General features: G+C 41.6%; 1 protein-coding gene across 1 annotated transcript in view; it reads left to right on the forward strand.

Moving 5' to 3' along the window:
* LAMA1 (laminin subunit alpha 1) overlaps positions 1-22,229 on the forward strand; it is a 549,300-nt gene that overhangs the window by 182,943 nt on the left and 344,128 nt on the right. Inside the window, exons 7-12 of the mRNA XM_078687536.1 lie at positions 6,805-6,922; positions 10,265-10,443; positions 10,930-11,035; positions 12,093-12,253; positions 13,574-13,714; positions 18,061-18,234. Coding sequence (XP_078543662.1) covers positions 6,805-6,922; positions 10,265-10,443; positions 10,930-11,035; positions 12,093-12,253; positions 13,574-13,714; positions 18,061-18,234 — 879 coding nt within the window. The remainder of the gene's footprint in view (positions 1-6,804; positions 6,923-10,264; positions 10,444-10,929; positions 11,036-12,092; positions 12,254-13,573; positions 13,715-18,060; positions 18,235-22,229) is intronic.

The following is a 22,229-nucleotide window of genomic DNA, read 5'->3' on the forward strand; positions in this document are numbered from 1 at the left end:
CCTATCTCTAGAGACCCTCACTGCCTGACGATATCGCTGTCTCCAGCACAGTGGTTAAGAGGGCTGCTGACACCCATGGGTCAAACTAGAGGAATAACAAGCAGAATCATATTTCCTGCTGGAAATTCTACTACCTTTGCAGTGAAATGCTGCTAAATGTGTTGGACCAGGAAGAGATGCTTTTTGGGAACTTGTAGCAGCAAAAGCAGCTACCACAAGAGTCAAAAAGAAATATAGATGCTCCACTCAAGACCCAACATACATCAGCGGATGTATTATCATTTTGTCAATAGCATGGAAGAGGGCAAATCCCCCTCACCCCAGCCACAGTAGGCCCACCACCCTACAAGAAGAGCAAGAAATGATGGGAGGTCAATTAAACATTGCTGTGGTCCAGCAGAGGGTCACAAACTCCAGTGCCCTTCTGAATAGGTACACCCATCAGCAGTGGGAGGAGATGGAAGGCCTATTGCAGCACCTCCTCATGCATATCAACGAGGGGCGAATAATATAATGCAGGAGGGTGCAATCATCAGCAGTGCATGACTGAAATGAGCCCTGGGTGTAGCAGGCACTTCCAGCAGACAGCTTCGCACTGAGACAATGCTCAGGCATTCCTGGCTGTGGGTGTTCAACTTCAAGCAGGCAATACCGGCGGTGGCATTGGTAAACATGCTGATTACATGAGAATGCCTTTTTGGTTCAGAAGTTGACAACTGTTTGAAAAGGATGAAGAAGGACAGTGATGCTGCCAAGTCCATGGGAACACTCAAATTCAGGAGTCAATCCTGAGGTGGGTTCACCCCTAGGAAGAGACTACCCACAGTAGGAGGATCACAGCCAGTGATGTCTAATTCACATTTTACACCACAACAATAAAGCCCAGAGCACCGCAACACAGTGGCAGTACCCCAGCACTTCACTATAGCACTTTTGAGGGAAGATTCGGGGAAGAGGGACTGGCACCAGGAGGTGCTGGACATGCCAGCAAGTGACTTAAGAGGGGAGGTTAACCTACACTTAAAGCTGATAGGGGGCAGAACTGGCGGAAACTTCAAAAAATGGAACAGCATCACCGCTGACAAATAGATACTCACCATAATCTAATATGGATACTGTATGGAACTCTTGAAACTACCACCAGAGCCAAATAAACACAACAAAATCAATCTGCTGCATCTAAGACAGGAGGTGGAAGACCTGCAGAGGAAAAGGCAATAAACATAGTTCAAAAAGAAAAGACTACCCAGTCTACTTTCTGGTCCCAAACCCATGCAAGTACCTCAGTCCCATCTTAATCCTCAAGGTCCTCAACAGATACATACAAAACACAAAGGTTTCAGATGAGAAACCTGCAGGAAGTTATCATACATTTGGGAAGAGGGGATTATATGACAACAATAGACCTCAAAGATGGGTACTTCCATGTGCCAATGAACAACAGGCACAAGAAGTTCTAGAGATTCGTTGTAGACAAGGTTCTCTACCAAATCACTGTGTTACCTTTCAATTAAATTCTGTGCCCAAGGTGTTCACAAAATATCTAGCCGAAATGGCAGCACATCTAAGGAGAAAAGGAATCCATTTCTATCCCTCCCTACTTGGACGATTGGCTGGTAAATTAAAAGTCCCACAAACAATGCAAAGACAGTATAAAGACAGTTATGGAAACCCTTATATAATCAGGGAGTTTTAATCAAGTGGGAAAGATCAACCCTGAAGCCGGAAAGGGAAAATCATTTCTTTAAAGCAGACTGAATTTCAGAAAAGGTAAAACCTTCTCTTTTGAGAAGAGAACCCTGGCTTTCATGATGGCATCATGCATGGCACTCATACCAAACTCTAGGCTTCTTATGACACCATTACAGGAGTGGCTACAGAGTCGTGGGTCGCAGGCATCAGGGATTAGGGAATATCTAGTGGTTGTTACGGACAAGGTATATATGGAGATGCAGTGGGGGAAGGCAAGGAGCAACACAGTAGACAGACCCTTTGAACAAACAGATCTAGGGCGAAGAACACACATAGGTAAATTGAACATCAGTGGCCTCTGGATCCTAGAGGATGAAGTAAAACACATAAATGTTTTGGAACTCAAAGTGGTTTTACAAGTCTTCAAAGCATTCCAGTCACAGATAAAGGGAATAGAAAGTGCAGGTTCAGATAAATACCACTACCATCATGTTCTACCTCAACCAACGGGGCGGGGGGGACACAATCCCACACCTATCCAGCCTAATGCAGGATATATGTACCTGGACCATGCAGAGGTACATAACAATAATAGCAATACACCTAAAAGGAGTAAAAAACTTAGAGGAAGACAGGCTAGGTCACAGAAGAATGCCTTGCATGAGTAGAACTGAAATAACAGAATATAGACAGGATCTTTAAAAGGTGGTAAACCCCACATATATACCTGTTTGCAACCCAAAAGAACATAAAATGCAAAACTTTGCATCCATATGCTCAAGAACAATTTGCATACGTTTTCCCATCAATCCCCATGGTCCCCTTTGTGATGGAGTTGTACAAGCAAGCATCCATAACTCTCAACCTCATTGCACCACAAGCATGGTTCTCCAACCTAGTGGAGCTAGCACTAGTCAATGACATGCCACTGTCACTGCAAACAGACATACTGACCATGCACAAGGTCCATGTATTGCACTCAGAACGTAAAAGACTCAGCTTAGCAGCATAGCTCCTAAAGACATAGCATTTCGACATTTACAGCTTAAGTAAAGGACCATCAAAGTCCGGAAAGAAATGAGAAGACAGACAATATGATCAACCAGATAGTGGTGCTCCAAAGAGAGATTCCAGGACCTGCTCCTAAAATATCTAACATATCTACAGGGATAGGGACTGTCCAAAGCCTCACAAAAGGTATATCTAACAGGCATTTGTGGCATACAAAGGAGGGGTCATAGGAAGGATTTTTTTTCCAAACATCAGTTGCCAAAAGATTCTTAGAAGTGGTAAAGAGACTAGTACTACAGATGACAGTCCCACACCAATGTGGAATTTAAACCTGGTGCTAACAGAGTTCATCAAACCACCGTTTGACACCAGGTGAACAATGATCTGCAATTCCTTACTTTAAAGATGGTCCTAGTACCCATCACAACCTTGAGCAGATTAGGGGAGTTCCAAGCACTCACAGTCCAGGAAAGCAATCTTCAGATCCATAAAGACAGAGTAGTAATAAGAAGTAATCCAAACTTCCAAGACACAGTAGTCTCACACTTCCATGTCAATAACTCTGTACACCAACCTACTTTTTTCCAACAACCAAAATCGCTGGCAGAACTCTCCCATGAAACATTTGACGTCAGGAGGCTAGTGATGTACTGCATATAGGAAACCAAACCGATCAGGAAAACCAACCAGTTTTGCTGTTTCTTTGCCCGAGCGACCAGTGAGGCACCGGTTTCAAAATGCACTAGTGCAGGATGAGTACCCCAAAGAATATAAAACTGTCCCACAAGAGTAGGAGTGACATTAGAAGACAGGCCACAAGTGCATTACACGAGAAAGAAAGGAGCAACGCTTACCTTTATAGCTAATGTCTTGATCAGCAACATGAAGGAAAACACTACTTTGTGGGCACTCAAGCTAACAAGGGAGCACAGGTGTGACAGAAAGTAATTAAACTTCTGTTTACAAATACAAACTAGTTTTCCACCCAACCTCCCTCAGGACAAAGGGACACCGCTAAATAATCTATGCACAGGCTGAAGGAAAAGCTTTCTGTTGCAGTGTAAAGATTTTCCAAATTAAAACAATTCTTTCCTTTGACAAAAGGCCGTGAATGTGCAAATTGTGTGCACAAAAAACTGGCATCAGTGGCATAGCCGTAGAAGAATATATACTTGTTATATTTTTTAGGGCGTAACGATGTTTAATATTCTGCCTTTGCGAATGTATAGCATCTTATATCTTAGAACAAATGGGGATTGTAAAAGTCATCTGCAATAAATATGCAAAGGCTATTCGTTGAACCTCAGCAGACAAAAGATGTCTGTAGAAGCGTCGGCTTGACTTGCCACTGCTAGCAGTATAACTCGCAATGAATCACAAAATATGATGCTTTATTGCTTTCTAGCTAGTTTTGTGCTGTATAGTTACCCTACATATACTGATACATGCCACTTTAGAATGGAACCATTGTTTCAGGAGTTCCGAATAGCTTGTTATATCCCAGGGAACCTTTTTAAAGAAAGATCAAAATTAGCACTTATATATTGATTATGGGAGTTTGTGAGAAGCGATCCCTCTGTCAGAAATTTGACACATATCCTGTCTTCCTTATTACAAGTGCCGCTGCATATAATACACTTGTAATAAGGCAGACAGAAGATCAGTCACGTTTGTAATGGAGTAACTCATCCACCAAACTCTAAATCATCCTTGTGAAACCGTTTGATTAAGAGAGTTAAACTGCTGTATGCATGATTTGTACCGCTTCTGTGTCATTTGTGTGGGCTCTTGTGGTCCACATGTCCTGAGGCAGCACTAGCTTTATTGATGTCTGTTCTCTTGCTGTCGTTGTGTAGCTGGAACACATACAGATGACATTCAGGGCGCGGAGGACGCACTAGGATGAGGATGATATAGCAAGCCACACTAACATCTCCATCTTTTGTGGAACATGCCACCTGTTTTACTTCTACTGATCCTTGTGTAGGAGGGCTGTCTGTGGCTCTGAGTTGACTATGGCATATATAACACATTATTTTCTGAAATCAATGATTTAATATTCACGGCATGACAAACCCAAGAGTGTCTTTGTTTGACATGTTGTGGTGATGGGAAGGTGAAACTTGGTCCAGCAAGATCATACTGAATTTGCTTGGCTCTTTTCTTCATCCTGAGATGGACCATTTGATCACTGCTGTTCACACTTCTTGTATGGTTTGTCTGTAATTTCATATTGTATATTGCATATGAAGGTCTGCAGGCACATCCTGGCAGGCTGACATACATGTCAGTATCATCATTTCCGCAAATTGTCAGACTGCAATTTGCTCCCCATCTTCTTAATACTCCAAAGTTTCAGCGTTGTGGATGTAACGCAACACACATAAGATTAGCAGAATTTTGTACTCTAAAGTAGTAGTTTATAGTGGATTATGGTGCATAAGTGATGCTCCCAATTATGTGTTGCTACACTAGCAGCCATTGTGTAATCTGACAGTGTTATGGAAGATCACTTTATTCACAAAGTTAGTCTCTGATCCCCCTTTACGATCCCCTCCCAGCACTTTGAGACAGCTTAGTTGACCGTAGAGCTATACATTCTACCACAATAACATAAACTTAATAAATGAAACTTGCATTCAACAGAATATAACGTGTCATGGTATGTGTTATTCCATTTCTTTAAACCCTGTTTAACTAATACACCAAGAACTACATAGTCTACAGCACATGTACATACATGTGACACAGGTAAGAGATTTACATCGATTTCCAGTGCATTTTGTTTCCAATTCACAATAGTTTCTTATTTGCCCATCACTTTGAACAGTACTACATGACAAGACTCTTGCAACCTGCTGGCCTTCAGTTATTGATCATTCCCTCTTTGCAGCTAACCACTAGATATAACTTTGTGATTCGGTCTGTGGACCACAGCTCTAGTGAGCCGAAGTCGTCTCTTTGAGCTCCATGGTAAATTTCTGTTACAGAAAGTCTTTCAACTCAAGATACTATATAGCAATTTACCATTTAGCTTCCAGTCGGTTGGAAACCCCTAGATATTATCGACTCATCAGGATGCATGGTTTGCTTTTTCAATTCACTTAAAATGTTTTTCTAACAATACACAGAGGAAACCATGGCTGTTTGGAAAATCCCTTTGGGCTTCAGCATCCTAGGGAGCTCTGCTCAAGATCTATTATGTCTCAAAAACATTTGTCAGGTGCATATCTTACAGAACGAGAAGTCTCGCCAACACGTTATCAGCTTCACTGGTGACCAGTAGATGCACATATGTGTATTAGGGCTATTGAATAGCTCTTAGAGCCTTTTAATTTTAGGTCCTAAATGTGTCCAGACTAAACCAACAAGGTGCCAACGCAATCACCCCAATTGCTCTGGTGACTCATTTTCATGAGCGTCCCAGGCATAGAAAGTATGCTTAAGAGCACTAGGGCATTTTTCTAACAATTACATACCCTTCTACTAGAGACCACCTCCATTTAGAACAATCTTAGCTTCAGGAGATTCCTAAAAACCTCTCTAGCTCCAATATAAAATTATTTGGAATGGTTTCTTATTTCTGCTCAGCACCAAGGTGATCTTGGGGGATGGTGCACTTTACCAATAGTTGACAAAACACAACATGGAGGGTGGGCTTGAAGAGGGTGTGCCCTTTCGGGTTTAATATTTTAAATGTGCTGATGCTATAGCCATGGCTCTACAATATATCCTTTGCGTGTAAATATTTGATTAGGGTTTTGAGGGTCACCTGTTGACTGTTTCAGAAGAATACCTTTTATGATTGTGCCATTACATTATATTCAATAAATCTATCCAATATATTTTATAGATAATATGTCAAAGTTCTGTCCCTTTAAAAAGTCTTATATTTGTATAGCAATAGAGGTGAATTTTCATATACTACCTAGTTTGAATTCTCAGTGGGCTTGATTACACGAGATGTTGTTTTTGTTTTTGTATTAATATTTCATTACTTCCGGTGCTGCAGCTTTCTCAGTGTTTGCATTATGCTATGTGTAAATTGTTTTCACCTGCCTAATAATGACTCACTTATTTATTTCTCCAATTTCATTCAAGAAAATGCAATGCGTGTGTGAGCACAATACTTGCGGGGAAAGCTGTGACAAGTGTTGCCCAGGCTACCACCAGACTCAGTGGCGACCTGGGACCCTGTCTGTTGGCAACACATGTGAAAGTAAGTTGCTTCTATTGCAGAGGTGGAGTAGGCATAATGAGGCATAATGAGCTAAAGTGCTTCACTTTTGTGGAATACGCTGTACCATTATGTCAGTGATGCACTGATGTGTCTGCGTATACGTGTGAAATAAAGATTATGGTCAGTTGAGATAATGTTGAAGGAATGCTGAAAATTGTAGTTGTGTATAAGTGACCAAGTGGCTTAAGACTTGTTATTATAGCATATAAATAAAGTGATATACTGCCATGTACCGGAGTATAATATAACATTATATAACAACCCTCTGGTTCGTGCCTTGGTATCCATAGAGATTTTCACCTCTAACTGTTCAATTATGGTTTTGACGTTTTGGGGGAAAAGACTCTCAAGCCAGTGGTTTGAATCCTGATTGGAAGATAGGCATTCCTTTCATTGGCATGTTTCAACGGATTTGTTTAGGTTTCACAAACATACTGAAAGTGTAGTCACCTGAGGCCGTAATACACATACTTTCACTGGGCCGTAGTGGGCGTGTGTGCTTGCTGTTTGCACCCTGGGGCACTATGGTATTACAGAAGGGGCCACAGACGCTTGTGCAGTGCAGCCCCATCTGTAATACTGATAGCACAGGCGCACATGTAGCAACAATGGTATCTTCAGGGGCTGTTACCTCATTTGCATGGAGGCGTGGTCCAGATTACAGACGTGAACGCAGAGTCAAACTGACCCTTAGTAGGTGCACTGAGAGTTCACCACTAAAAGGTGGTGCACTTTTAGTGCACCTCTTTAAGCCATCCCTCTGAAGATGTGAAAGGGGGGTCCCATTGAGCCCCTTGATATCCCTCTGCAGGCAGGTACAACCCCTCAGGGCACATGCCTGCTAGGGGATCTCTCTTCCCTCTTTAAAGTGCAGATGCATGCAACCTGCACTATGAAACAAGGAGGTCCCTTTAAACATCCGCTCAATATTTTACTGAATGCCCTGTCCACATGGCAGGTGTGTGATCCCAGCCACCGTGAGGGCAATGCATTAATTGTAATGGTGTGCACTGTCCTTGTTTACGCCACTATTCACCTTTAAACAGATGTGCCATTGTGCAAACAAGAACAGTGCGCTCTATTTGTGATATTGGCCTAGTCTTCAATCAATTTCAACATTTATTATTGTTTTTGTTAGCTAGGTTTAGAGGGGTTGTGATTATAGTACTGACAGTCACTCATTAAGTGCTACATCAGGTTAGGTTTCTTTTGTCAAAAACTGCTGCCTCCAATGACAGATAAAAAATATTCTCCATATTCAGAGTATCTTCTACTCTTGAACTTTATCCCCTTGACCTACAGACTCTTGCGGGATTATTTATTCATCTGATGTTCACATAACACATAGTGTTGGATCCATAATTATTCGAAGAACTAAATGTAAAGTGAAAAAGCTAACCTGGTGGGTACTGTGTTGAGCGCTATACTGAAATTAGATCATTTCCATGACACCAACTTTGTGAGATTGCAGTCACACTGTTTCATTGACTTGGCAGTATGTTTTTGCTATGGGTATTCGGAATTTGCAGAACTTTACTTTAGCAAAATATAGTGAAAGTTATGCATAATCACTCAAAATACAAATCTGTCATTTAGTGCCATATTTTTTGCAAAATGCACACTCACTTCAATTTATGATGCAAGGACACATTTCGGGGTTACACTATAGTGTGACTAATTCCTGACACACCTTATTTAAGTGAAACATCTGCCATTTGCATGGCTTCTGTCTCCAGATGTTTACCTCCGCAACGCCTTGTCTGATATTTCTGAGTTTTGTGGTAATAGGACTTCCGTAGAGGGATTGGTCTTAAACCTCTTGAATACCCATGTGTTTGTATGTGTTTGTATGTAATAGTCAGTGCGTATGTGGTTTTTTTCATAACAAGATATGTTGTAGCTGTGGGGTGCCCCATTGGAAAGAACCTTGCCATGTGCTGTGCCTTGGAACCAATCCCTGCATCCGTGTATGTGTAGACCGTGGATAATTTTCACTGCAATCATTGGTTAGAATATGATGGAGCATATAAACGGTACTAGACCATGTAACCATGTCTCCACCTACGTATTTGTGGATGTCAACTGTGGCCATGGGTTACCCTTTGGTAGAGGCTGTGTTGTGTAAAATGTCTTGTGACTTTTCCTGAAACATGTATGTTTGGGAGCATGTGGTTTTTAGAGGTATGGCATGTGGTTTTTTGTAGGTCTTGATACAATTCAATGGGGGCTGTAAGGAGTTGTATCATGCTACCCACCACCACACCAATACACATAGATATTGTCTTGAAGAATAGAAATGTAAATTATATTTGGAAATTTGATTATTTGACAGCAATTAATTTTATTTCTCTTGCTGTTAATATTGATGCCACCTTACCAGGCTTTGCCGAGAATCAGAGCCCAGTGACTAAAAATAGTTTGGTATAGAAAGATATTTTTCTGCAGAAATAGACACACAAATACCTGCAAGCATTAGATGAACAAAGGTGCCAGCATTCCCAACTGAGAAGATATGATTGTGAATGATACCTCCTTGTCATCTTTTTGTTCCTACTCATAGAACCCTTTATCACATAACACATCTAAGTGTTGCATCTTCCCCACCACAAATATCCAAAGACCCCACTAGTTTCCTATAAAATAATTAAAATACAAGGTGTGATCTTGTGGGCCTTTGAGTGGCTATGGATAAATGTTAAAATGTATTAATGGATGATATCCTTGAAAAATATGCATTCAGAGATATTGGTTTTTTTGGTTCATATTCAAAGGACGAATAAACATATTAAATAACAACATATAGAATATTTATATTACTGTGATCCAACCACTGTTTTGCTACCCCTTCCTCGAGATAAGGAGTTTGTGGTCTGTTAGTGATTTAACAATGCATTTTATTATTAACATTCATCCATCTTGGCACCACTGTTTGCAAAATACTCCTGATGTCCACTTTAGGTATCATTTGACTTGGCCTACACTTCATCCATGACTGTAAGCCCAGTTCTGCAACAACTTACTAGTAACTGGGGGACTAAGATTGTATTGGGTGTGACCAGATGAAGGCCACTTCATATGGGAGATAACCCTTGCTCAACCCTAATACAAACTGATTCGCAAGCTGCAAGATTGAAGTCAAGAGATGAAAATGCCATCCCTCACATTCCAAAGAGCATACCCTCCGGTATTCCTGCGGAGTTCTTGGTCCTTTTAGGCAGACCCTGTCATCTGCAGTCCTTAATAGTCCATCCAGTAACTGAGCATGATAGGCATGCCCATAAGCATGTAACTTCTAACCAATCTTCCCAATTCTCCTTGTAGAGTGCAATTGCCATAACAAAGCGGAGGACTGCTACTTTGACCAGAACGTGGCGGATCGGAATCTGAGCATGAACATCAACGGCCAGTTTGTAGGGGGAGGTGTGTGCATCAACTGTACCGAGCATACTTCTGGCATCAACTGTGAAACCTGCATTGACGGATATTTCAGGCCTTACAAAGTAAGAGAGCTTTTTACTGTGCTCAGTCACAGCGCTTTTTGTGCTCACTCTAAAATTGGGATTTTCCTTGCTTTCACGTAATCTCGTTAAAGCGAGTTGCTCTGCAGAGTGGCTTTACAGAAAAGGCTGGAAGCTGAACATTTGCCCTCATCTGGAGAATAGGTACCAGCCAGGCACTTGTACTTTAAGCCTTCTCGTGATAATCCATCCAATTAGCAGAGTTCTGGGCTACTAACATTGTTGAAATTGGCCTTGCAGCTTGCGTTAGCCGATTCTGTGGCATCACATAGAAGCAACCAATGCCTGCAGATCTGGCTAGGAACCCCTAAATGTTTTCTACCCAACAATGCGAAAAAAAGAATCAAACTTGTGTGCATTAGCCAAAACTGTTTGATCCCTTTTAGGCTAGATTTCTGACTTGTGCTGTGGATATCAAACCATTCATAAAATGAATCTCTGAACTGCTTCTCTCTTTTTTTTCCCCAGATGTCTCCCTATGAGGCGCAGCCATGCCGTCCCTGCGAATGTGACCCCTTTGGGTCCCTCAGCCCCGTATGTGTAAAGGATGATGCCCATGCTGATTTGGAGCATGGTAAGTAGCATGAACAGTAAAAGGGTAACGTAGTTGTCGGCTCAAGGCCTCCATTTTAGGACAAATGCACGAGAACTGTGCCACCTCACCCTTGTTAAATTGCAACTTTGTCTCACATTCAGTAGTGAGGTTGATCAGTTAACATGGTCGTCGATAGTCCGTCATGCAATCCTTTGAGCACTTTATGGTCAAGAGATGGCTGCGTCTTCCTTCTGTGGGAGATTGAAAGGGACAGCCACTGCTAAAGTGTATTAAATATGAGAATGTGAATGGAATAGGCAGGATTTTCTGCGAAGATTTAATTATATATATATATATATATATATATATATATATATATATATATATATATATATATATATATATATATATATATGCAAATTGTATTTGATGATTGTTTTTACGTAATCCTTTCCCAAGTAATTCTATTTCAAATACAAATAATATGTTCTAGCTACATCACAATATCTTCTACAATACCTAGTCATATTCGACTAATACTCCTCTGATGTAAAAGTAATATTACAAAAAGTTGTAGTAGTCAAACTATATTAATCACTTGTTGATTACAAATAAATATTTGTGTATAGTAACAGCTATGTGCTAGGTGAGTTTTCATTACCCGTACTTGTCTAAGAACTTGTCCCATTTTTGTATAAAGCCCAACTTGAGGCTTCTGGGAAAGCATAGTTACCAAAAATTCATTCCCCCACTCTCACTTTTTTTCATGCCCTTTTGTTTTTCTACAATATAATTCTTGTTCCAAATATACAGGAATAATAAAAAGGAAATGAGTGAGTTAAATCAGAGGTTGGGTTTCAGGCCACCTGAATATGGGCCCCAGAGCCATTGTTTTAAATACAGGCTGAACATAGCAGCGCCAAGAAACTTTAGGTGGCTAAAAAAGTGTCATGCCAAGGAAGAGGTCTTCTTGTAAGTGGATGCATAAACACAGAAGTGGCACATTAAGCATTTGGGGATTTTTGTCAGCATCATCTTCCTCTCTTGCTAAAGTGAATGCATTTTTCTGTGTTCTTTCTTACATATATTTTTCCAGGCGTCCTTCCAGGCCGTTGCCAATGCAGGGAAGGCTACACTGGTGACAAGTGTGACCGCTGTGTCTTCGGATACCGGGGCTATCCACATTGCTTGCACTGCAACTGCAGCTTGGTGGGCAGCGTGAATGACGACCCATGCACTGAGCCATGTTTCTGCAAGGTAAATATAAAGATTCTTTTGTTTGCATAATGTATTTTGCTTGTACAAACAGAAATGCTCACTGCAGAGTGCATCAGTGTAATTCATATTTAGTTTTGATTTGTAAACTGAAAAATACAGGACATATTCTGCCAGCTCAAACACAGGACAACATGCTTTAAAGGTGAATGCTTGCTTTTACTTTCACAGAAAATCAAAAAAATAATAAGTGTAAGTTCTGGGAGAAAAAAGTATATGACATTTGTAAAATAATTTATATTGTTTTGGTGAATGAACTGTTTTCTTGTCCTTTGGATGACGTCAGTATATCACAGTGTCAAAGGCAGTGGCAGTGTATGTATTGTACTTTTATAACACCTGTGAGACACAAAGCATTCTCTAGGTGGGTTGGTTGTGTTATTTGTTCAATGCTTCATACCCCTTATTTTATTTATTTATTTTAAGAATTTGTAAAGCGCGGCTGTCACCATTGCAGGCATCCTGGCGCTAGCAGAACCCAAATAGAGGCAGAACAGCAAAACTACCGGGGAAAAGGCTAGCCAGGGAAAAGCCAGGTTTTCACCTTTTTCCTAAACTGCAGAAGTTCGTTGGTGGCCCTGATCTCGATGGGGAGAGAGTTCCAGAGTCTGGCGGCAGTCACCTGGAAGGATCTATCACCAGCTCTGACCTTTCTACCCCTGTCTATATATTGTGAAATGCTTCAATTTACATCAGGTTCTTTTTTTATAAACATTTTTTTTTGGTTTAATGACAGTGAGTCGAAAAAACAACAGAAATACAACTACTGCTGCCCTTTCGCCCCCACTCCCACCCACAGTCTAGCACAATTGTAAGGCAACAGTTCAATAACCAATCCAAATGTGGAATTTGACAACCCGCATTGCATCAGGTTCTTGGGCGCTGTTTGGAATGCATGAATGTAGGGTGTTGTGTGTAGTTTGGCCTATATGAGACATGTTAGATGGGGTGCTGTGATATTTTAGACTTTGTGATACAGAATCAAGAAATGATAACAAGGGATTTGAAAGACAGTATCATACAGCTAAAAATGCATACTACAATTTGAGAGACTATTTTAACAATTCATATCTTACTGCCCCTCATAGACTGACTTTCTTCATCAAAATACCAATAGAAGTGAAATACATCTGGGACCTTCCAAAGATGTTTCGTAAAAGTTTAAATACACCTCCTATAATGCGAATGAGTTGCATCACATTTGTTGACATGTGTACATTTCGAAGGATTATGTTTGAATTCTTAAGCTGTTCTCAGAGTATTTGTACCAAGCATAAACCATCTGTTCTTTTTAATTTGCAGGAAAATGTTGAGGGTGAAAACTGTGACCGCTGCAAACCAGGAACCTACAACCTGCAAGAGAGAAATCCTCGGGGTTGCACAGACTGCTTCTGTTTTGGGGTGTCCGATGTCTGCGAGAGCCTTTTCTGGCATGTTACACGGGTCTGTATCTGGGAATAAAGCTCAGTGTTTTGCCTCTTTTAGTATGTGTTTCATCAGATTGGCACATGCATTTCCCCATATTCCCACTGAGTGTGCATTTAAATGCCTTTTCATTCCTCTTGAAACCTTATTCTAACACACCCCATTTTTTTTCTTATCTGATTTGTACTTTGGAAAATTAAAAAAACTTGCGCACTTCTGTTCACAACACAATGTTATTTACAGATCTGTTTACCCTATGGTGAATTTCAAGACTTTACAAAGTATAGATACATCTGCAAACCTCTGGTTCATGCAAAGGCCATTTTCTGAAGGAAATGGTCCCTATTGTTTTGTGTAGTGCTTTAGACTGCAGTTGGGGAAAGGGCTTCTTGCAAGAATGATTTTACTTAGTGAGTGATTAGTAAAGGGATGAATAGATACATTTATTTAGCACTTTTGTAAAACGACTTGCTTTTAGGCACAGTATGTGCCATGGGGACTGATTTAGAGCTTGGCAGTTGGAGTAGTGTTACTTGGGACATTACCTCCTCCCAGGGTTAGACTGGGACAAAAAATAGTTCCGGGTATCAAAACAAAAAACTTCCCGATTCGCAAAACAAATAACTAAAAATGTGGCCCGTTTAGAGCTGGTAAAAACACGCCGTATGGGTATTTTGCAGGGTATGCATACATTGTGTTTGTTGCAGGCAATGTTTGTGGTGATATCGGGAAAATCAACAGTAAACACTGCCTATCAAACAGGCCCACAAAGATATAAAAAACTGGCTCACACTCGTTGATCTGTCAGACCTGCCCATTGGGCACTAGCTGATTTTCTAAAGGCCAGTCCGCCCTCTGCTATCCCGACAGTACTTCATACACCAAATTTAGTGATGCCCTCCGGCCCAGTGGTCATTTCTATATCTTTAAAGGAATTGCATCTAAAACTATAAAGTATTAGAACATTGTAATGTAGAGAGGTCTACTGGAGACAATGGAGTGGCTCAGGGTCAATAATGTCAGGCCTCCTATGGCAACATTCTAATGCCTGTCTTTTTGTTTCTCTCTGTTTATATTTGAACATTTAACGCTTAATGGATGGAATGTCCTAATAGCCTTAAAGCTCTTCTGTCTCGTGCCACACCAATTGTTAAGCCCTCTTTCCTTGATACTGGCCATTGCCTTCAGCTTAAGCCTACAACTTGTGCTCAATGCCTGGTATAGCCCTTGACAGTGGGCTAGAAGCATAGAATCATAATTAGAGATGGGTACTAAAACCAGCTGTTAGAAATGGGGGTCTCTAGTTGGCAAAGGTTTGCACCATGTCCAAGTATGGACCCTCCCTTCTATTCAGGATAAGTGGGTTACACTCCTAAAATAACCCTTGCTCCCCCTTGGTAGCTTGACATGAGCAGTCAGGTTTATCTTAGAGGCAGTGTGTAAAGCATTTGCACATAACCGACAGTAACACAGTGAAAGCACCACAAACGGACACCACACCAGTTTAGACAAATATCCAATATTTGTATATACTCAAATAAGACCAAAATGATAAATATCCACATTACAGTACTTAGAATTTTTCAGTCATCAAAATAGGCTTGAAATATAGTTCCTTGAAGTCGATAGCGCCATCTGGAGCTATCAGGGCATCCTATACAACAAATCCAAACAGTTCTGGCTGACTGCGGCGTTGCGGGCCAGCTACGATGTCAGGAAGACCCGTAAAATGGTACCTTTGAAAATGAAGGGCGTGGGCGACCTCTCGATGAGCCCCGAAAGGCTGGTGTCTGCAGTTGTCTGTTCCGGTGATCGGTGCAGATCGAACTCCTCACGGTTGAAGTCAGGGGTTGGGGCTGTGTTGAGAAGTGCAGTGGTTTGTCTTGTGGTGCCCTCAGGTTGCAGTGCAGGCAGCGGCTCGGTGACGGTCGTCCATCGGTGTCTTTGAGACCAGGGCTGAGGTGCTCATCGCGGAGCTGTGAGGTCACGGTGCAAGCAGCGGCCTAGTCGTTTTGTGAGCGCTGTTGTCGGCTGACGAACTGGAGTCGATGGTGCTGACGTCAGTAGGCCAAGGCTGTGGTGCGGGATGAGGACGGTGTGTTGTGTAACTTACGAGCGCTACCCTCAAACTATGGTTCCTGCAGCGGCCTCGATGTCGGCGTGGAGCGTCATCGTCGGGGGATACCAGGGCGACGGTGTGAAACGAGGCAGTGCGGAGTGCGGTGCCCACAGATCACGGTGTAAGCAGTGGCGGCATCACGTTTGCATCATTGGTGAGACCAGGGTGCGTTGTGGCTGAGCCCTCTGTGGTGCATTCAGTACACGGAGTCAGCAGCAGCATCGTAGACGGCGTTGGGTTGTTGTTCTTCTGTTGTAGCACAAAGCACATAGTCCCCAGTGCTGATGGCTAAAGAACTGGAAGTCTTCGCTGTTCCTGAGACTTCTTGAACAGGGGGCAAGCTCTACCTCAAGCCCTTGGAGAAACTCACAAAAAGGAAGTTGCAGAAAGTTCAGTCCAGTCCTTTCACTGCCAAAGGCAGAAGCAGCCACTGCAGGTCCACACAGCAAAGCACACAGCAAAGTGGTAGTCCCTCTTCATAGTTCCTCTGGCTCTTCTTCTTGGCAGTCCTCTTGGTTCCAACAGAGTTCTAAAATTTAGGGGTTTGGGCCCCACTATTTATAGCCCAAAAACCTTTGTTCTCTGGAAGCAGAGAGTGTCTGTGCCCAGCCAAAATCAGTCTTGTCTGCCCTGGTGCAGCTTCCTGGCAGGAGGTGAAGACAGCATTGTCAGTGACAGATCAGGCCCATTCAGGTGAAAGGAAAGCTCCTCCCCTACTCTAAATGCAGCCCAGGTCTATTCAGCCCAGCCCTGACCCATCTAGACTCTCTGGAGCCATGGCACATCCCAAGCCCCTGTCAATCCAAAGCCAGACAGTCAATCAACAAATCCAGCAGAGGCACACTGGATGGCTAAGCAAGAAAATACCTCTTTTCTAAAAGTGGTATTTTCATACACAGAATGTAAAAATTACCCTCACTAAAAGATACATTTTAACATTCTGAGTCCAGGCATACTAAACTTTATTTTTTCTCATTGTTCCCAGTGGTAGTTATGCTTATAAAATCTTATAAGCAAACTCCCTATTCTATCCTATGGGTACAGGTAGCCTTGCATTAGTGAAAAACGAATTAGCAGTATTTCACTATCAGGACATGCCACACACATCTGGGCATGTCCTACCTTTCACATACACTGCATCCTTCCCACAGGAGTACCTTGGGCCTACCTTAGGGGTGACTCCTGTGTAAGAAGAGGGAAGGTTAGAGCCTGGCAAGTGGATGCACTTGCCAAGTCGACATGGCAGTACTAGACTGCACACAGATACTGTGGTGGCAGATCTGAGTTGCCTTTGAAGGGCTGCTTGGGTGGGTGGTACAACCAGTGCTGCAAGCCCACTAGCAGCATTTGATTTAGCGTCCATGGGTACACATGGTGCACTGTACTAGGGACTGATAAGTAAATCAAATAACCAATCATGAAATCACCAATTCACACAACAATTTACAACAAGAGCACTTGCACTTTAACACTGACCAACAGCAGTGAGAAAGTGTGCAGAGACATTAAACCAGCAAGAACAGAGTCAAAAACAAAAAGACTGGGGAAACACTCCACAAGATGCCAAGTATAGCACCAGCAAAACCTATGTTGCTCCCACAGGTTTAATATTAAATCAGGAGTTTTAGGCTGAATTGAGATCTTCTACACTTCTCAAACAAAATATCAAAAAGCTTTAGAAGACTCTCAGGGTGGGGATTGTGGGTCTGAGAATCCATATTCCTCCTCTGTTAGTCCAAGCCTTTGCCCCTCCTATAAAACTTTATGATTTGGGGCATTTTGCACAACATGGCCAAGTACTTCTAGTTTTAGCAACCACAGAAAGTGGTGCAACTGAGCAAAATGTTTTTTCATGGTTTCAGGGTGCCAGATTAATATATGTGGAATCACGGCTCTTTCATTAGGGTATCAGTGTAAAGTTTTGGAAGCTTCACTGAGGACCAGAAATTCTTCCCATGCACCAGTCTAAGCAAATAAAATATTTTACTGTGATCATTTCATTTAAAATTAAATTTCTGCCCTTTTTTCATTGAACAATAGGACATATATTTGCGAGTTAAGAAAGAGGCTGCAAAACTCTTTCATTTGAGCCTTAACACAATCTCTAACCCTGCCAACACTTATCGAGGGAGTACATGTCTTTATCCTCACTAATACACATATATAAAAATATGTTGTTTTCATTCATGTATGTAAATAGTATCTCATTTTCAAGTTGTCATGTGTCTTTCTGTACTTCACCTAGGTGTCAGACATTGTAGGGTGGCTTGTTACCGACCAAGAAGGTGAAAATAGTATAGAGCCTCAGAGGGATTTGTTTGATGGCCCTCATCAAATCAGTATCAACAACAGTGAAGCAATGAAAACACTGCCAACTCCACTATACTGGGAAGCCCCTACAGCATACCTCGGGAATAAGGTAAGTTTCCTAACATGTCATGCCGTCTTGTACATTAACTCAATTCATGAACACACCTTTTAGCTTTTGGGCATAGCATGAAATGTTTAGCGATTTCTTTCAGCATTTATATTCTGTTGATCTGCTTTTACATAAAGTGAGCGTGAACTTTGTTTATTATGTCAGGCAGAACATATGTGTACTTCAGTGCTTTTGGAAGCTACATATGAAGGACTTTGTGTAGCCATAAGGGGTAGATATTTTCTATGTACCTAATGGTTTTGCCACTTTCTTTAGGAAATCAATTAATGGAAGTAAGTATTATACAGCTACAGTGCACAGAGTGGTAAAACATAGGTGTATGATGAATTAAAATGACATTGTGTGGGGAATTTTAGTAATTTGTGAAAAGGCAAAGATTGTGAACTTTGCATGACTTTTAATTGGTCTGCATTGGGTGGCTGTGTTGTGTCGTAATTATCTTTGGAAGTTATGTTCCTATGAATTATATGTTTATGTTTTATCAGAGTGCATGAAGGATTTGCAAGAGTCTTCATCCTTTTGCTTCTTGAATTTTTAGGGTGATGGTTGATTATTGCTCACTGCATTAAGTATGGTTGTGCATATTGTCTGAGTGGGAAGCATAGTGGGTGGGTATCTCTTTGGGAATTATATGACATGCTGAGAGTAGCGTTTCTAGGTCTGCCTAACAAAAAGTTGCAAAAGATCTATTGTGACCTTACAGCGTGCCCCTTGCTTACCTTTGGTTGGTCTTATTGTTACTTTTATTTGCCTGCTTCTTAGTCAGAGGCTTGCTTTCCTTTGCTTGTGTTTGTCCCTCTCCTGGGGCATGGCCTCTCTACGAGCCTTTTGACTGGCCAATGTCTATCCTTCCATTTGTCACATTTAGAGATTTTCATTTTCAGTCAACTGTCCATGAGAGTGCACATGTGTTTAGCTCTCTCTCTTGTGCTCTGTTCCCCCTTTCAAATACTCTCTGCCCGCTCTGTTAGATCCACTCCTCCCAACATTGAATTCAATGTACAGTTTTAATATATCATAAGATATGCGTTTGTGTTTCCTCCAGCATTTTGAAATATCTTTTTATCTACCTTTTTTAAGCAGTACTTTACAGACAAACATTGGTAAAGTGAAAAGCTTGGCGTTCACAATATAAAGGAGCGACCGGCTGACTTTGCCAGTGCTTGTTCTAATATGTTGCACTGACATGTAGATGGTTGTTTAGAGTTTGAATCACCATAAACTGGTGATTTGCCTGTCCACCAAACTCTTTGTTTGGCCATTTTAGTCAGAGGTGCAGGAATTTCGCAGGGACAGCTTCCACTTTGTCAATGATATATCACCTCATGTAGGGTTTTGGTATTTGTTCAGTATTTTGCAAATAGTCAATAATGCTTCTCTTCGCTATAGCTCACAATGGGCTATCACAGCCGCTTTGCAAGTTGGAAAAGCATTTCTGACAAACGAAGTACATTGAGTGCATTGTCACTTGTGCTACTTTGGTTGCAAAGTCTGTGATTTTGCGAATCCCATCCTTTTTTGACTGTAAAAGCTGCTAATATATCGAGCCTTTAAGGTGGCAAAGACTACAATCAGGCAGTTAACAACATTTTGAGTATTTAGATGGCACTCATGCCTAACAGATTCTGGACTGAATAAAGAAACATTAAGCAAGTCTTTTCATGGAAATTTTTTTTTAAAGTCCATTGGAACTTTACAGCAGAGAATAGAGTTTTATAATTATTTTCGTAGTCAAGAAAATCTGCTGTTTCACTTTCCAGTGCTGTGACCGGTCATATGCAGCATCATCATCACCCTTATGACATAAGAGGCAAAGTTAAATCCCCAAGAGATGGAGTCCATTGTTTCACTTACCGGCATCCCCTTATTTCACCACATCTTCTCACCATTCAGGAGACTATTCACGATCTTGCTGCAATCTGGAAAAAATGTTGCTTGGCAAACAGGGGTGTATCAGCATCCATGTTCACTGCATAGATAAGTACACCAGGAAATCATAGTCAGGTGTATCACATAAATTGGGCTGTTGTGATTTACATTTGGACAAGGCTTAGTCTCTCCTTTACAAGAGCTGCAGAAGAATTATCCACAGGGTAGAAAGATCCACTTACATCTTCAATTTTTAGGAGGCATTCAAAGAATGATTTGACCGACATCACTCCCACCTCCATTTTGGGATCTTGATGTAATTCTGTAAATTTAAATGCATTGTTTCAGCCCCATTTTAGACAATGCCCTAAATGACCAATGAAATCATTAACTTTTGAGATGGGTGTTAGAGTAAACAATTTACACCAAAAAATTCACAATTTTGATTTGCTGGAAACACACAAAGACTATTCTTTATTGCTATCCCAAGTAAACTCCCTCTGCCTCTGAGAGTAAATTTACTATATGTGTGTTTACCGCATGTACAGCTGTAGATGATCATGCTGTGTGCTGTGCAGTCTTTTCAACTCACAGGATCTACTGACTACCTATTAGTGGTATTGCGCCTGGACAACAGCTCCACTGTTAGATTGTTTTTCTCTTCCATCGAGTTAAGACATGCCGGAGTGAGCTCTGGTTTGACATCGCATAGTGTTCTCGTCTGGGCTTCTAATCCATTTCTCGTCAGTTCTTTTAAACAATCACACCCTTTCGTCGTTTTCCACCATTGCATACTTACCACTCTGTGTCGGTCACCGGCCTCTTGACTCTCACCGTTGAGTCGAGAATGGCTTCATAATGGAAAGCATTCCATTCAGGTTCTGCCCTACCTGTTGTAGGAAACTGGCTCTTTATGTAGTATACAAAAAAGAGGTATGCTGTGCGAAAAGTCAAGGTATCCCTTATAAGTGGACAAGTTCTTGCTCTAGGAATCCCAAGATGTTCTTCTAGGGGGTAGTTACACATCTGAAAATACACACACAGTCAACAAATCTTACACACGACTCGATAATGAGATCCACACCAATTTATAAAAATAACATGTATCTTTATAAACATGTAGACACCAGAATCAATATGAACAGGTAATTACTTTTTGTTATAGAAATACTTTCAGGTTTTAAAAGTCGAAACTTTGTTCAGTTTTCAGAGGTGGCAATGTTATCCTATGGTGGAAAAACAAATACTGCATACAGGTTTAATACAGCGACATATGGGACCAAACTCCTGAACTTAAGATGAGTATGGGGCAAGGTCCAAGGCAGATATAGGTTTAGGCAGGGCACAGCTTGGTTAGTTTATACGTTGAGAGTAGTAACAAAGAGTATTTTGTAATTGCGTGTGCACTCGTGGGTCGTGTTTCCGTCGAAGCACGTCTAATCACTGTACTGTAGTGTAGGCATGGTTATGCAGCTACATCCCCAATGGAGGCACAACGGTAGAGTTCAAAACAATGATTCAAGACTTTCAACTGGACATTTTGAAATGTTTATTTTTAGAAATTATCGCATTTTATCCATAGATATTGAGTTCATATCTAATCCGGATTTAATGGTACATGGTAGAAAGCGGGGAACGCCTCCGATGCATTTCGGGCTAATAGCCCTTTGTCAAGGAGCGCTGAAAGGAAGACGGAAAATGCTGTGAGCGCAGAAGTCTATGGCGACTTGGGGTCAATAATAATTAATGGTGCCGATCAATGGTGTGAGCGGGTTGAACGGGTGGAGGATAGTGAGGAAGGTGAAACGCATGGCGTCAGCGCGTGACGAGTCCGATAGGGGGTGAGGGGGGGGTTGTGCTGGGTTACCAACGTTGACGGTACTTACTTCGTTGGTGGGTTCGAAAACCTCTTGCGCTTCCAACGTAGGTACGGGCGGAGTGCCTGATTTGATTGAGGACGCGGGAAAGTTTAAAGGGAAACGGGGTGACAGGGGTAGAAGATGGACTATGAGTGATTGAGGTGAGGGATCAGGGTCTAGTGTGGGGGCCATCTTGGAAGGGTGTCGGAGCTGAAACGCAAGCGCGAACAATGCAACAAAATGTAC

The sequence above is a fragment of the Lissotriton helveticus genome, chromosome 4_1 (genome assembly GCF_964261635.1).
Source record: "Lissotriton helveticus chromosome 4_1, aLisHel1.1, whole genome shotgun sequence".
NCBI lineage: Eukaryota > Metazoa > Chordata > Amphibia > Caudata > Salamandridae > Lissotriton > Lissotriton helveticus.